General features: G+C 33.4%; 1 protein-coding gene across 1 annotated transcript; it reads right to left on the bottom strand.

Moving 5' to 3' along the window:
- Nucleotides 1–939: 939 nt before the first annotated feature.
- Cpr73D (Cuticular protein 73D) lies at nt 940–13,134 on the bottom strand. Its single transcript, XM_023162241.2, has 4 exons — nt 13,042–13,134; nt 7,534–7,723; nt 3,711–4,122; nt 940–2,231 (listed from the first exon to the last, which is right to left on the bottom strand). Exons 1-4 carry the CDS (start codon nt 13,102–13,104, stop codon nt 1,007–1,009), a joined length of 1,890 nt encoding a protein of 629 aa, XP_023018009.2. The 5' UTR covers nt 13,105–13,134; the 3' UTR covers nt 940–1,006.
- Nucleotides 13,135–17,054: the final 3,920 nt, after the last annotated feature.

Genomic DNA, 17,054 nt, shown 5'->3' on the forward strand with positions numbered 1-17,054 from the left:
GTTATTTTAGAAATAAAGTCAATTTTTTGCAAAATTACAAAAATGCTCTTTCTAGATTTTTTCAAAACTGATCATTTTAAACTAGTCAGGCTTCTACAACATATTACAAGTTCATAAATAAAGTGAATTGTAGTGGTAACGATTATTTCCAATCAGAATGATGATTAGGGGATGATTTTCACATCTTTTTATTGCTGAAAAAAATAAGGACCAATATTATTTTTGTCATAACCCGCTTAGTTTTCATGCTAGGAACTTGAAAAATGAAACTTAGTAATCAAAGAAGGGTTATGAGTTTTTTGTCGAAAATTCGTTTGTTTTTTTTACTTCACGTAGAAGACATTCTATTCTGGCTCTTGACGAATAAGAACCAACCAACACCGTTTGTATTAGGTCTACAGACATTCTTTTTTGTTTTTCATGAAGTAAATTTTTATCAATTTTGAATAGGTGCGAACCACAATAAACGTTTAGGAGCTGAATAGACCCACCTACTTTGGACCTACCTACCCACCTCAATAAACAGTATAAATTAATTATTGCTATTTCATAGCTTTCCGATGCACATGTAACTACACTCACCAAATATTGAGATGAAATGCATTAAAAATTTATAAAATAATTTTTTCACATAGTAAAACAAATATTCAATGTAACTCAAAAGAGCTGCAACTTATGAGAAAATATCGAAACAAAAAGTAAACTGGGAAAGAAAGCTTTTGGCTTTCTACTACTCCATCTTGATACAAAAAACACAAAAATGTGCGAATCTTTCAAAGAAGATGGATGGATGACGAATCATTGTCAATCACAAGAAATTCCCAGATTTTGTCCGTCAATTCCAATTATGCGTTTACATGAATCTTTACTGATGTGGAAAATATGAATGCTTGAAAAACAGATCTCCATTATGGTTCAATTAGTACATGTACATATTCACTGAATCAAATAAATAGTTTATTTAAATAATGTACAATTATCTATAGCTATAACTACATGTCATATTTTATGTTGTCGTTGTGTTCGTTGTAGATATAGTTGTAGCAACTAATTGAGTGGTTGATTCTTCTGTTGTGGTGCTAGTTTCATTTCTTTTGACAACTCCATCTTCCTCTGCGTTCAGCTGCTCAGTTTTAAGGACAAGGTCGGCCTTGTATTGTTCGCTGGGAGAAGGTACATTTGAATTCAGAGGTAACAAGTCTATAGCTTGTACATGAGCCCTTATAGAGACTCCTGGAGGTACGGAGAATACTCTATCACCAACATTTGTAACTAAGGTACCCGTACATTTTGGACAATTCTCTCCAGCAACACTTATTGAAGGGCCTTTATACGGTGGTCGAGGGTGACTACTTTCACTTCCGAACAGCCCATAATTACCATCGATTGGAGAGTAACTATCTCCAAATCCTGTAGGAGATTTACTTCCACTATCATAACCTGATTCCGAACTATCTAATGGTTTTTTATTACCAGTATAAATTCCACTGAAGATGGGTCGAGGTCGTGAGGTAGATAATGATGGTTTGCCATATGATTCTTCAGAACTTCCACTAGAAGATCCAGGACCACTAGGTCGACTAGATGTACTGCTTCCGTAGCTTGGAGTTGGTGGTATGTAAGCTCCATTTTCGCCCGAAGGCTTATAGGAACCGTCATCTTCGCCGCTGCCAGTAATAGGTTTATAACTACTCCCAGGTTTTGGAAGGGAGTTTCCACTGCCAAAAATGTCATCTAAGTGATCATCGTCGTCTTCATCATAAGACGGTTTATTGCTTGGCCTACCACTGAAAGGTTTCTTGCTACCAAAGTCAAAATCATCCCCAAATGAAGGCTTGACTTTGTTGGGTTTACCACCTGATGGTTTCTTGTCCCCGAATCCAAAATCATCATCTTCATCTGAAGCGTTTCCTTCATCATTTGCACCAGGTCGACCACCAGGTTTCACGTGGCTGCTGGGTTTCACATGCCCACTGGCTGCGGTATCGAAGACGTCCCTGTCGTAGTCGTAGAAGTCTGGGGGAATAATTCCTGGATGTTCAAATGGAAACACGGTGGGTAGGTGAGGTCCTTTCACTTGCTTGAGGACTCGATAACCTGTCTCTGGACCAGCGATATAATGTACAGAGTGCTGAACTCCTTTATCATCCAGGTATGTGTAGGAACCTCTCACGTGACCAGTAGAATCACTAGTCTCTGTCCGTCTTTGATCTGGCCCTGCCGAGACGAATCTAGAGACAAAAATTTATCAAATTAATGACGAGGAAGAGAATACACTTTGCGAGTTTGTTTCAAAAGGATTTTTTTTTTGTATCTGAGAGTGACGAACTATTCATATAGCTAGTCCTAATTTTGCATATTAATGCAGTTGATATTGGATAAAACGTTGCTTAAAATAAGCTAAATATAAATATAAAAAACAATAATATTTCTTTCAACATACCGAAAACTAATAGACATCTATTTGTTAATATTTGCAACTCTTGGTATCCTCTCATCAAGTTACAAGTATTCATTCGAGAAACGTATCCCATTTTCAGCAGAATTAGATGTGTAATAGGTTTCCATACCAATGTTTATATCTATTTCATGGGAAGTGTTGATAATCCAGTGAAAAGTAAAAAAAAAGTCTTTAGCAGTGCTTTATGAATAAGAAATATTTTAGGGGGTGTCACCAATAATTTTTGTAATCACACACATAGTTATGTTAAAGAATGCTAGACAACACTAGACTTCCAAAATGTATAATCTCATATTGTGAAACAAGTTTGGTGTAGCTGTTACACTTGTGTATAAGTAACAAGTGTTTGAATTTACTTACATACAAGTATTAACTTTAATCCAAAGTAAATTCAAAGTTAAAAGTAACAGAACAGCATTACAAAATGGTTTGGACTTTCGCGGCTGAGGTTTTCAGTGTCACTGTTTTTCGAGTTTGAAAGCCGTGGATTTTTGGAATTTCTTCCTGACGTTTCGCTGGCGCGAGTGGCTAGCTTCTTCAGAGGTTTAACTATCATAGCTTGCTGTCCGATGACTCTCTGAAGAAGCTTGCCACTCACGCCAGCGAAACGTCAGGAAGAAATTCCAAAAATCCACGGCTTTCAAACTCGAAAAACAGTGACACTGAGAACAGCATTAGCTTCGAATTATAAAAAATAGTTTTCTCATCATGAGAAAATCAAATTCAGACTTGTGAAAAAAATACTGGAAGAATATTTATTATTCTCTGGAGATATTCTCTGTATCAGTATCGAACTCTTCTTATTAAATATCTGATGGACTCAGCCGATACTTGTTGAAAATCCATTACGTTTTCAAGAAACACTTCGTTTTTTATACATTTGTTCAAAAACCATATGTTTTGTGTTATTAGGGCACATCGTACAATTGGTTAGTAATAACAAATGTCTAAAAAACCCATAGACGTTTTTTAAAAATATTTAATGGTATCGGCCGATACTTGATGAAACCGCATAAATTATTCAAGAAACACTATATATGTAGTGAAAATCTAACAACGAAGTATTTCTTGAATAACTTCTCACATTGTGATTTTGTACTGAGTTTTGAGGTAGGTATGAAGTTTTTTTCAGTTTATACCTGAAGAAAACTTATGTTGAGAGTTTTTAATGATGTACTTAGAAAAAAGCCAAAAGGTTTTTTTAAACATTTTCTCTTAAAGACGATATTTCCTATTGAAATATGCTCACTTGTAACTTCCATCAAGCCCCCTCTGTATTGAAGTTCTTCCTCTTGGAATAGGCTTGCCACGTCCTCTGAAATACAAAGGCCCATACGATCTTGGATTTGAGTCAGGAAAAGGTGTCTTCACGTGAAATCCAGTATTCTTGCCTGCAACAAACTCCACATTGTGTTTTTCTCCGACATCGTCGACATAGGAGTACTTCCCCTTTACATCTCCAACTCTATTTGCATCTTCGTTTCTAGTATAAGTTCTCGTCCTGAAGGAAAAGTGATAGCTGGGATCTTCGTAGGGGTCATCAAGAGACACACCTGTTCCCCTAGGTCCGGCTTGATTGAGATCATATTTTCGCACGACGTTTTTACCTCTTGGTCTGAATCCACGTGGTCCCGCTGTGTAGATTGTGGAATCTATGGCACCTGTGTGTGAAATGAAATATGTTTAATCGATATTTCGTTGGGATGCTATCACCAAAAGAGGATAGGAAGCACAATGATCAAAGAATCATTAAGGATTAAGAAGATATTGAATTTTTTCGTAATATTTCAATTCTGTTTGAATGAGTGAGTTTTCTTCCATTCTAACGACTGTATCTCTGTACCTCTCCATTTTTTCCAACAATAATTTTTAACAACAAATTTATAGCTACATATAAAATTATATCTCCATACTCATCCTAGGGTTTCTATTAGGCCTAAAAGTTTCTTCTGAATCTTGTGTGATTTGAAAAAAGTATCAACTAGTGAAGTGGTCATAAGTAACCACCAAATATCCACCGAATGGAGAGGTATGGACGTTACAAGTCAAAATTTTCTAAACCCTTTAAGTTCATTTTTTCGCTCTATCTATCTTTTTGTATCATTATTGGCCACTCTCCCAAGTTCTGAAATACTTATTTTACGGCAGGCTTGCCATTGGAGTTATTTAGGTTTATTGTTGACATGTTTTTCTCAAATGGTGTAAAAAGTAAATGTATGGTTTTAAATGCATAAATATGTGTCTCTCCCTGCATGGGGTATTATTTTAAACGAGATGTAAGGATTATTATATAATGGAATTGGCTGATGATACATGTTGAGCGCATTCAACAATACTTCATTACGATTTTTTCTCAAAATAGTTTACAAAACCGCAACATGTGTTTCATTATGCAATAGCTTCTTCAGGTGTTAACTTATTTGTGAGAATACAAACAAGATTTATTCATAATTTTCAAATGAACATAGGTACGAATATAAAAAATTTTGTTGAAATCAAAATTTATGTGTGGAATGACTTTGAACAAATGGAACAAAGTGGTTTTGTGAAGTTTCATGTTACTGATAATGGGACTATTTTGATAATTACCTGAATGTGAATATTTTGGGTAACGTGTCGACAGTAACTGATAATTCACCTGAAGTTTTAAAAACAACAAATACTGATTGAGGAAATAGGTTCTAGATACTCGAACTTTTAAACTAATTCCGGATTCGATACCGACATTATTATCTTTATTTTAGAATAATCTACGTGAACAAGTTGAACTTCCTTAACATTCTTTCTATTTAGGTAAATACCTTTCATGAATATAGGTGATATTTCTCGAAAATATCCCTGTACTTTAATATGCGCTGTGGAAACAGTATAAAAACGTTCACATTGATTAATTTAATTGTTCAGTTTACTTCTCGTGCATTTTTTATATTCACTAATTTGTTTAAGTGTTAATCAATGTTGAACTGACGAATGAAAAATATTATGTTGGCGATTTTTATTCATTTGAAACAAGATTAATATTTATGCAACAGTGATTTAAATAATTGAAAATTAAGTCAACTGGAATGAATTGGTCTCCAACAAATACGAATAAATCTGATGTAGAATAAACGACTACTTCCTTGAATAAAAAGAGGGATTCAATATTTTGATAATTGATAAAATATTTTCGACAGTTCTTGTTTTGAAGTCGTTGTTAACAGTTAGGAAATAAAAAGAAAATAGCTTGAAAAGATGTGAAAAAAAGCGAAACTAAGGAAATATCAATAAAAAACATTTCTAAAAATGTGTAGATCATCCATAAATGATGATCACTATAAAGAATTCTGATACTTTATTTTTGGGAGTCTTTTTCTTTTCGTTATGATGTTTAAAGATATTTAGTAAATGATGTATGCGATGAGTTATTTTCAGGTATCTTGCGTGACAACAATGTCCTCCATGTTTGTGGTAGTCTCTGCGAATCATCTCGCTTGGTAAGGCAGTTGGGACGTTTTTCAATTTCGATTGCTTCCCGAATAATCCTGGCCTGAAGATTTTTCTCCGTAGCAATGGTCTTGTTGTTTTCGAAGCTTATTGTGTGGCATGTTTTCTGGTGGTCTTTGAAGAGAGATGATGCTGGATCTGATTTGAGAACAGCTAGTTCATGTTGATAGGTTCTGTTGGAAATTCTTCTCTTGATCTGGCCGATGTATGTTCTGGGGCAGTTAGAACATGGTATTTCGTATATGCCCTGTGCTTCATTGCGTATCGTGTCCTTGGGTGTTCTCAACATAATGGAGATTTGGTTGTTGGCTGTGAATTCTGTCTTTACGTTATGTTTGTTCAGAATTCGACTCACTTTGTCAGTAACTCCATGGATGTAGGGGAGAAAAGCTTTTGTCTGGTCGGTCTGTTCCTCAGGTAACTCGTGGGGTGGGGTTTGTGGGGGTTCTGTTTGTTTTTGATTGTCAAGTTGGCGGGAATTCGGTCAAAATGTTGAAGAAAACCAATTTTTAAATTGTCGACGTTTCGAAACTGTGAAACTGTGAAGTATCTGAAGGTGAAGGACTCTTCACCCTGAAGATGAAACAATAAAGTTTCGAAACGTCAACAATTTAGAAATTGATTTTCTTCAATATTTTGACCGAATTCCCGCCAACTTGACAATCAAAATCATATTCAACGGTCTCCATCCTATTCAAATTTCTGTTTGTTGTCCTTGGACGGATCTTTGTATTTGGGAGACGGGATAGTCGTTTTGGTGAAGGGCGGCTGTGAGTTCGTATAATTCCCTGGATCTATTGTGGTTGTCAGTGAGTCTTATAGAACGATGTATGAGGGAATTCAGAACGGAATTCAGCTGGGCAGGATGAAAATGGGACTTGGCATTAAGGTAGCGGTTAGTAAGGGTAGGTTTTCGGTAGACCGTGTGTGAGAAGGAGTTGTTGGATTTTGTGATGTGAACGTCCAGGAAAGGGAGTGAGTTGTTATTTCCAACTTCCATTAAGAACTTTAGGTCGGGGTGTAAGGAGTTGATGTGGTTCAGGAATGCATGAAGATCATCGGATCCATGGGGCCATATAACGAAGACGTCATCCACGTATCGAAGCCAATACGTGGGTTTGAGATGAGACGTGTCAATGGCTCTGGTTTCGAAGTCCTCCATATAGAGGTTTGCAAGGACTGGAGAGAGAGGAGAACTCATTGGGGCGCCTTCAACTTGTTTCTAGAATTTGTCCTGGAAACGGAAATATGTGTTGGAAATGCAGTGGCTGATGAGGTTGATCGTATCTTGTGGAATTTAATGTTTCGTTTTGAGAAGGGACAAAGTTTCGGATACTGGGATATTTGTGAAAAGGGAAGCTACGTCGAAGCTGACGAGAATGTATGTTTGTTGGATATTGAAGAATATCATATGTCCGAAACTCCTATCACTTCATAGAAATTCTGCAACACTTGGGGACAGGGGAGATTACGACCTCGTCCTCGAGTCATGTACAAATCTAAGTGATTCTTGGAAATGGCTCCAAAGCAGGAGCAGAAACGTCGCGGTTCAACCCGGACAACAATCCTTATAGATTCATCCATACCTGTTTCGGGATTTCTTCCTCCGAATTCCCCTTTGACTACTTTATTTCTGTTGGCATCCGCGTAGTGGTATGAGTCAGGATTATTATAACCGAATTCATAGGAGCCGTCCCTGTTGAGCACATTGTAGTCATCATCTGCAGTAAGTACTTCTCCTATGATGAATGCCAGGGTAACATACCGTGAAATTCGCTATAACAAACATTAATATTCATTAGTTTTATACGTGCGAGAATTACAGACACTGATTTTATTGCTTGAAGTAGCACATATACAATGAGACAATGGGGATTTTAAAATTTTCGCAGAATTCGTCACTCGAGTATATAACATGACAATATTGGTTTTTGTTGAAGATACTTGAGGCACTTGCATCCCAGTAGGTTGTTGGCGTTCACCTTTTTGGGGGAGTTTTATACATACAAATCAAATTCAAGAATGTTTCGTCAGTTTCTTAAACCGAATTTAATTTGGTTACGAAATCGTGGCTAGACCGTAACGTAGTAACAGAATACGTCTGCGTAATGTTGTTCATTCTCAAAAGTTTTCCTGGAGTGGGCTTTCACTTAAGCAGTAGCTACGAAAAATGTATAACAAAGAATATTCTGGAGCCTAGAAGATAAAAAAACTCATTCTGAAATATCTGAGCTGTCAGTGTTTCTGAGTTTGATCAGGACTTTTTAAGGCAATTTTTCAAACAATTCCTAAATGAATATTTCTGATGAATGATATATATAGATTTCTGTGATATTTGAAAACTTCACTCAAATTTTGATGGCACTGATGAACAAGATCGAGAGGCCGAGGCTTTTGCATTAAGTAGAGTTCTTATTCAAATTATTACTATTACGCGTATTTTACAATTGTCATTTTATACTTAACTGTCAATTTAGTTTTATGTTTGTATGATTTTATATTTAAATAATATTATATGTCAACACTGTCACCTTTTTATATGTATACTTATATTTGTGATTTTATATTATCTTATGTGTTTTTAATTTCATATATCAAGTAGTTTATTTTCATATGAAAATCCCTTTTACATAATTCATTATCATACTTTAATATTCATCATATAGGTATTCATTGTTTTCCTTTGGATCTCCTTTTCACCACATACAAGCAACATCTGATGTTTCTGTGGTTTCTACGATGTTTATTCAACTGTATACATTACTTAAGTTATTTATTTTTGTGATTTGAATCTGAATCGAAAAATAATAATAATAATTATTATTAAAAAAGAGTCACCTTCAATTCTATCGAATTCCTGTAGAGATGGTGATATTGCTAGTGTTCTTGAGCTATACGCAATTACCAATTTACAATTCTTCGTAGTCTCCAAGAAGGCTCCATCGAGTCACAATTTCTTTGTGCTTCAGAGCTTGAAGTAAATATAATATAACATTCCGATTAGATTCTATATCTGAAATTCTCAAAGGGAACTACGTAGTGAAGATTTTTAATAATATCTGATAGTTATTACTGTCCTCGGTGATACCATAGAATAGACGGTACTCTGTGAATGTATGGCTTGCAATCGAAGCCATATGCTATATATGGAATTATTTTAGTTCTCATTATTTGACCAACCCCAAGTGAAAACTTGAAAACAAACTTTAGATGCTTTTGAGAGCCTGTATAAGCAAGTGCGTCGGAAAGTATGAATAACGCAAAAAGTTTCATCCGAAACAGTCCACCATTCACATTTTAAGAAATTACCCGAAATTTCAGAATTTTCTGAATGAATCGTCAAGAATGAATTTCTATTTTCATTTGCTTAAAACCCAATAAAAATTGAAGGAAAATCATAATTGATAATGTGTATTACCAGTATGTCATGATAAAAATAACTTTCTTTGACATATCACAAGACAAAGTTCAATGTGAGATTTCCACTTGAAAGTTTACTAAACCGCAACATGTGTTTCACTGTACAATAGTTTCTTCGGGCGTCACACGAATAAATTCTGTGTCGTGTTTTTATGGTAATTTGAATCATTATGACTATTACTATCTGACAATTTTGTACATAATAAATTTATTACCTAAACTATTTTTCTTTCTAGGAACAACTCACAAAACTGGAGAATAATGAATACAATGTTTACCTGTGCCATAATTTTACATAGTTTTAAGATCAATCTTGATTACCAATTTCCTCATTTCAAACTGACTTTAATAAACGGGAACTATTCAAATATATCTGAACCTTTCTCTTCCAAATGGTTTTTCCATTGAAAAACCTACTTCTATTTTCATTTATTCCTTTGGAAAAAGTTTTTTCGGTTTGTCCGATATAAAATTTTGGACAAGAACCAACTTGGAGTTTTATCTTTATTGTTTTTAATGAATTTTCTCAAATTATTAATTGTTCTGTAGGATACATCCAATTATTAGTAGGATCACCAAAGAATCATTCGTTGAAACTGGATAGACCTAGTTCAGAGCTTGTTTCTGCCTTTTTTTTAGAATTAGTCTGTGAATCATACTATTGAATGCTGCTACTTCATGTTGATTTGGATGAATAGATGAATTGTGTATCATGATGTCCGTGTAAGATGGTTTGTGGAAAATTGCAAAATCATGTTAAGTATTAATTCTAGTGATGGTCAGGTCTAGAATATTTATACAATTATTCACCTCCATCTCAGTCGTGAACTTAATCGAAGGATGGATCGAATTAACAAATTTGATAAACTTACCCAGGTGGCGGCCTATACCAGCAAAACAAACTGAGATATCATCTACCTATCTGTATCAGTATGAAAAATTGTTATTCAGACTATTAGTATGGATTTTATTCTCTATAAAAATTCAATCTAGTAAAGGACTCAAGAACTATCATATTTCTACAAACTTTCTATGACCTTTTTGAATTTATTGGAAAATTTTATTTCCATTTGATCTAAATTATTAATGAGTGGTCTGTTGTCTGTTCAGTAATTCATTCATTGTTTCTGCAATTTCAATACAAAGAGAATATACATTTTATTTTTTATTGTTGATTATCAATGCTATTAACATCGTCATTAACCTGGCACGGTTCAATGACAGCCTTCTTTATGTTCACTATTAAACATTGTATGAATTAATAGAATACTTGATATTTTCAACAAAAGTTTTGTACAAGCAAGCAATTATCTACCAATGAATCGTTTTTCAAACATCAAAAATGTTTTTGGGAAAAAACTTCAACTTTCTACTTCTCTCTCTCTCTATATATATATATCTCTATATCTATATCTATATATATATATATATATATATATATATATATATATATATATATATATATATATATATATATAGGGGGGAAGAACTACAGAAGTTGGAAAGTAAATATTGGATAAATAAATACAAATTCGCACATTCCACCCAAAAATATTGATTGTGAACTCAATCTTTGCAAGGATTAATAGATTGTCAATTAAAAACATTCAAAACTCGTGTTTCCACTCAAATTTCTGAAGGTCTATCTGAAGGTTGGAAGATCCTCTTTTAAATTAAATATTCTGTCCAGTTGAAACGAGCCACCTTGAATAAGTCATTTGATATTGACACTGTAAAGAAATAGTGAACACGTCAACATTAGTTTTTAGGACACATTTCAACATAAAAAATCAATCCCTTATTAGCTAATCCTTTCCAAAAACAACCCACATGTCATAAATTCAGAAAGTAAATACTAGTCTAACTTACTCAAAGTGAGTAGTTTTAACCGGAATAAATATTTAGTATTTTCGAAATTTTTCATTTGACAAGTTCAGATGAGTATTTATTGCTTGACAAATTCATAACACATGCACATGCTTCAGATATTCTACCTGAAAATCACAATCACTTTTTATCTGAACAATCAGAAGGATCAGTGAATTCATGCATTTTCCTGTATTCTTCAGGAAGCCCTGTGATCAGAATATTGATGCGAAAGTAGCCCAGTCTATCCGATACTCGTAATTGACATTTCAAAAAGGTTTTTCCATAGCGTATATGAGTATTCTAACATCTAGGTTGTTCAATTCGAACATTGAATTCAGGAAAAACATTGAAATATTGAATGTTTCATTCGTTTGTTGTAATATTCGTTCAAAACTATGTTAAAGTCAGCTCTACATAATGACTAGTAGGTTTTAAAAAATTCAGCAAGCTAGTATACAACAAATACAACCCAGAAAATGCAAACTTTCTCAAAAGATTCATAAATAATAAACACATTGGAAAATTAATATTTTTAAATAACGACCCATATGTCAAAAATTGCAAATAAGAATTATAGTCCAGTGGATTTAAATCGGGATATATGGGTGGCTATTCTGTAGAACATCTCTTTCCAAACCATCGACCAAGAAAGTTATTATCGAATAACTGTCTCACTGGTGCTACGCAATGAGTAGGATCCCATCTTGTTGAAGAATCATCTGATTTCACGATAGAGGATCTAAGTGGCATTGTTTATGTTTGACATTTGACTCAATTATTCAGCAAATTAAAATATCCTTTACCAGACGTACTTTCACAAATAATGGTCTATAAATATGGGTATATAGGGTATGATTTTGGGGTGCCTTATTGGATGACTACAGTATCGGAAACATGTTGTGTTCAACGGCATAAAAAGGATGACAATTTTTGAAGTAGGGTGAGATTCGTTGAAAGTGCACCACATCGATTAACTGACATTAAAGTTATCAGTTTAACCAGCTATTAAATATTCAGTGTAAGCCAAGAGTCTTGCAGATTATTGCAGAAAACCCATATAATGGTCAGTGGAAATAGTCTTATAACGCCATAATACATAGTAGGAAACAATGATATTCCGAATTTAAACTGTTCATTTTCATAATTAAAATTATTCGTAAATACAAGATTCGAACGAATTAAATAAAAATTATGGGGATTGGCTTTGAAAAAAAAACTGGAAAAACCATGAAATGTATTAATAAACTATCTGACTGAATATGATCTCGTGTATATCCATTGATTTATGATTACAATTCAATTTTCATACTTTATCAGTAGCAGTGTATGTAATCGTATAATTGAAGATTTACATCTGAAAACATAACATTCAATCAAAATACAACAAGTCTATGAGTTAAAATACGTTTGTTTAAAAATTCTAACAAAATTCCAAAGTAAATATATGAAAATAATAATGAAAATATTTGTTTAAGATGCCTCGTTGAAAAATCAGTCCGCTAACATGAGAAATTGGTCACAGTTCCGATGATATCGACTCGACTGTAAAAAAATTTGAAAAAAGGAACCATCTGTATTGATAAATTATATTAAATGGTAATATTGTTGGTAATACAAATTTTCATTTAGCTCCCGAGTAAAAATCATTCCAATATTACCAATATTACACCTGATCCAATATTACCAATATTACACCTGATCACCGATCACTGTTTTCATCGAAAAAAAATTACCCATTAGGATGAAAACATCACTAATCACTGTAATCCAAAAAATTGGGCCACGAAACATCACTCATTACTCACATTTGAAATCTGCATTATAACACAAAAATCACAACCACTACAAACCCAAACCGCTACTAACATCAAAAATGAGAAATCACCTTTTATATTGATAAATCAAAAAGTGGGGTATTAACACGATTTTTTTCATTCACAATTGTTTCAAGAAGACATATGAATACCGTTGACCATGCAAATATTCAGAACTCTCGTAATGAAAAATTTCAACGAAACAATTGAATGACTAGATCCTGAGGAAACCTCCTGTAGCGTGAAGATCGAAGATGGCCTTGCATTTTCTTCAATGGTCTGATGGGTACAATTGAGAAACAGGACCCCAGGTTGGTCACTTCATTTTTTTTAATGACTGGGAATTCTTAGTTTTTGTAGTGTACCAGTAACTTGATTATAGTGTTTTCAGTTTTATTTCACAATTAGGGTCGCCTTTATTGAATAGCTTTTTGTTCATAATTAGCTTTATAAAATTCATTCAGTGTCGGAATATTTTATTGAATGAAGGTGATGGTTCGATATAGATCTTTAAATTTTATTCTCATTATTCCATTGCGGAAAAAGAAATAGTGAGATTATAATCAATTATAATCAACAAATATTATAATTTTTGCAGGATGCTTGTTCTCATATCTAGGAAAACAGTCTACAATATTATATAGATGAATACAATACCTACATAATTTTATTTGCGAACGTAATTCAGATGTTTCAAATGTGAATTAGAAATGGTACTTACCTACAACAAACAATCATGTCCGGATATTGATTTCATCATTCTTGCTATTTTGTGAGGACTGATGGAACCTGAACTAGTTAGTAGTCTAGATAGATATTATTAGATATTATAGTTGAAACCGAATCCCATAAACGAAGCATTCTGGATCAATTCCCAGGCAGCAATGTTTCGACACACCAAGGTCTCATCAGTAGTGCTATGCCGAGAAAGTAAAGGTGATAACCTCTCTGTGAGAAGACGCTTTCCATGGGATCGACAGAAGACTCTATCCACGAATATCAAAGATAAACAAGGCACCCTAAGGCGGTTCGTTACCTTATCAAAGTTAAATAATATTAGAAATATGCTTTCTTAAGTTATCAAAGGCTTCATGAATAGTGTAAAATAGTATTGAGAATATATTCACGCGGTAAATCACAAGCTTGATACTGGGACTTCTACTGTTTCAATCAACACTATAGATCCTGAATAGAAATCAAAGAGGATCATCTATCAGATAATTCATATGTAGAACGAACATTCAATCATCAATAAATTACAATTGAAGTAACCATTGTTGGAAGCCACTAGAAGAGATCGGACCATCCGAAATTAAGAGAAAAAAATTCACTTCTTCCATTCAAATGGGGAAAGTTACCGGAAAATATTTTTCTGATGATAATTATAAGTGGGGTAATGTCATCAACATAAGTTATCTCACACTGAACCAGACAACTGTGGTGAAAAGGTTTGAATTCCACCAATTCCAAATATCACTTACAAATATCAGGCATTTTATAGAAAACCTAAGAAATTAAAAAACTCACCTCTTCAGCTTTGACGTCAAAAACCTCTGTGGAGGTACTTCCTTCGAAGCAATTAGAATCATCCAGAAGGAGATATCGAACGTTGAAAAGACTTCAAGAGAGATTCATAGAATAGCTAGTTTCCGTTGAAAGTAAGCATTTTCAATCAAGACGACAAACTACCAATGAGATTACTACTATCATTAGTGATAACCAACACAAATTTGAAACGCTTACCAATTGTAAAAGCTTTCCAATTGTAAAAGCTTTCAAGAATGGGTATATTTTCTAATTTCAGGAAAAATGAACTTGTTGGAACTTTTGGACATTAGATAACTGATTGAGGATACATTTTATTCAACGTCAAATACCAACATCACATACCTATATAATGAATATGTCACCTACTAATGTGAGATGTTGGAACCCATTTCACAATCGAAACTGTTAATTCTCACACAAAAAACGTTTGAGGAAAAAATGGTTCTGGATCTGATTGGGTCATGCTGGATCATAGTTGGATCATCCATATTAGCGGGACTACCAAGTTAACAAATGCAAACAAATCCATGAGCTTTTTGCATTATACCATTGACTGGCGTACACCAAAAAGACACTTGTAGCTCAGAATTAGGAATACTGAGTCATGAGTTACAGGGAAATAGTTAGAAACTGAGACAAAAAATATACAGAAGTGATTTATCACTTGTTGCCTCTTCTTACCTACGTGGTTAAATGATCTGATAAGCAAGAGAGTAAGAAACCAGTTGTAATTTTTCAATGATCGATACGATTGTATGAATGATCAAGTGGGATATCAGTAACGACAAATAATTTCAATTCAATTTCAAAAAAATGTTAAACATTCAACAGTACTGATATTTTTGAAGTAGAATAAACCTAGTGGGTTAGCATTTAATAAGAGATTATTGATACAATCAACCCGACATACTTTTTGGCATATCTGGCATTAGTGTGCAAATTGAATGTGAAGTTGATATTTTCGTAATACAGCAAAAGTTACTAATATTAATTTAAATTGATAAAATGTGTTGCGGACTATAATTAGGTAGATATGAAGCAGAATGCGTGTTTCATTTTGTAAATTACTCGTAATTTTGTACACAAATGTAACAGATGATTTAACTTTTTCAGATGCAGAGAGCAGTATTTGTATACTGTGATATAGAATATCAATATTTCAAATGAATTGGAATTTTATTTGAAACAGCGATTTTCTCTCAATCCTGTCTTGTCTTGTCAGAGGAGTGATACAAGGAAGGATTCTCTCTGATGGACTTGCTTCATGAGATGGACCTGAGACTCTATTGAAATATATAAAATGTAACTATCTGTCCCCAACAGTTTTGAATCACCTCTTCTTCATAATTGAATGAACTGGTTTCCCATAAGTGAGAAATTCAAAAAATATGTAGGTGTCAAGACAATGACGAAATGATAAGTATTCTTTGTTTTTTACGGAATTGCCACAATATATCGAATAGTTATGAGGCAATTGATATTCTCGAATTCCGAATGTTTGATATTTTCAACGAGATCAGATAACATTATTTCGTATATCCATCTCAAGTCAACAATCCCACCAAATTTATGTTCATAACCTTGTCAGTTGAAGGATGTGCTACTTTTATTCGTATCTTATCGTGGTATCGGCCTATTGTTGTGGCTAATTATTCAACAATACTTTAGAGTATTTGTAGTTATTTACAGCAAACCTCTTATTAGCGAAATTTGTGGCAGATAAGATATAGTATTTGTTTCCTTCTTAAGAAAATATAATGATGCTCAAGAAATTTTCAATTCAAAGTTTTCATCATGTATCCTGTGAGTTTTTAAATCGGTTATATTATTAACAAGAAGTACACACATTTTTTATTTATTCTTTATCAAATTTCTAAATTGAACATACATATACAACACATATACATGTGGCGACTATATTACAGTGATGCCAACTTGGGAGTTTCCCCCCTAAATTTAGAGGATATAATTTGAAAAAGGGGATTTTTTGGGGGGGAAATTTTTTAGTGTATTTTTAGGGAGAAAATGAATAACTGATTTCGACACAAATGAAGAACAGAAAGCTGATGAGTTTTTCGAAATTATTAATGAATTGGGAATTAATATAGTATAAGTTTTTATGCTCATATATGTGTGTTCATTTGATGAATTTATTTTTTTATTTATCAGTTGATGTTGTGTACCGACGTACTCACATAAAGGCACTAAAAAGATTACCATGTTCTGAAAATCTTATGTAACATTTTTCAATTACCTTTTTATTTAAAACTTCGTTGTAATAAGAATATGAAGGTAAGTTAATCTATTAACTTGTTAACTGTTAAATGTTATAGCAACTTTGAATATTTAATTATATTTTTCATTTACTAAAAAAATTTGGGGAATCTTGGTTTGAATTTAGGGGTTTTTTAAATTAGGCTTAGGGAAAAAGATTTTGAGCAGTTAGCATCACTGCT

The sequence above is a fragment of the Leptinotarsa decemlineata genome, unplaced genomic scaffold, assembly GCF_025532065.1.
Source record: "Leptinotarsa decemlineata unplaced genomic scaffold, Ldec_3_MD MMD2_tig00000505_RagTag_RagTag, whole genome shotgun sequence".
NCBI lineage: Eukaryota > Metazoa > Arthropoda > Insecta > Coleoptera > Chrysomelidae > Leptinotarsa > Leptinotarsa decemlineata.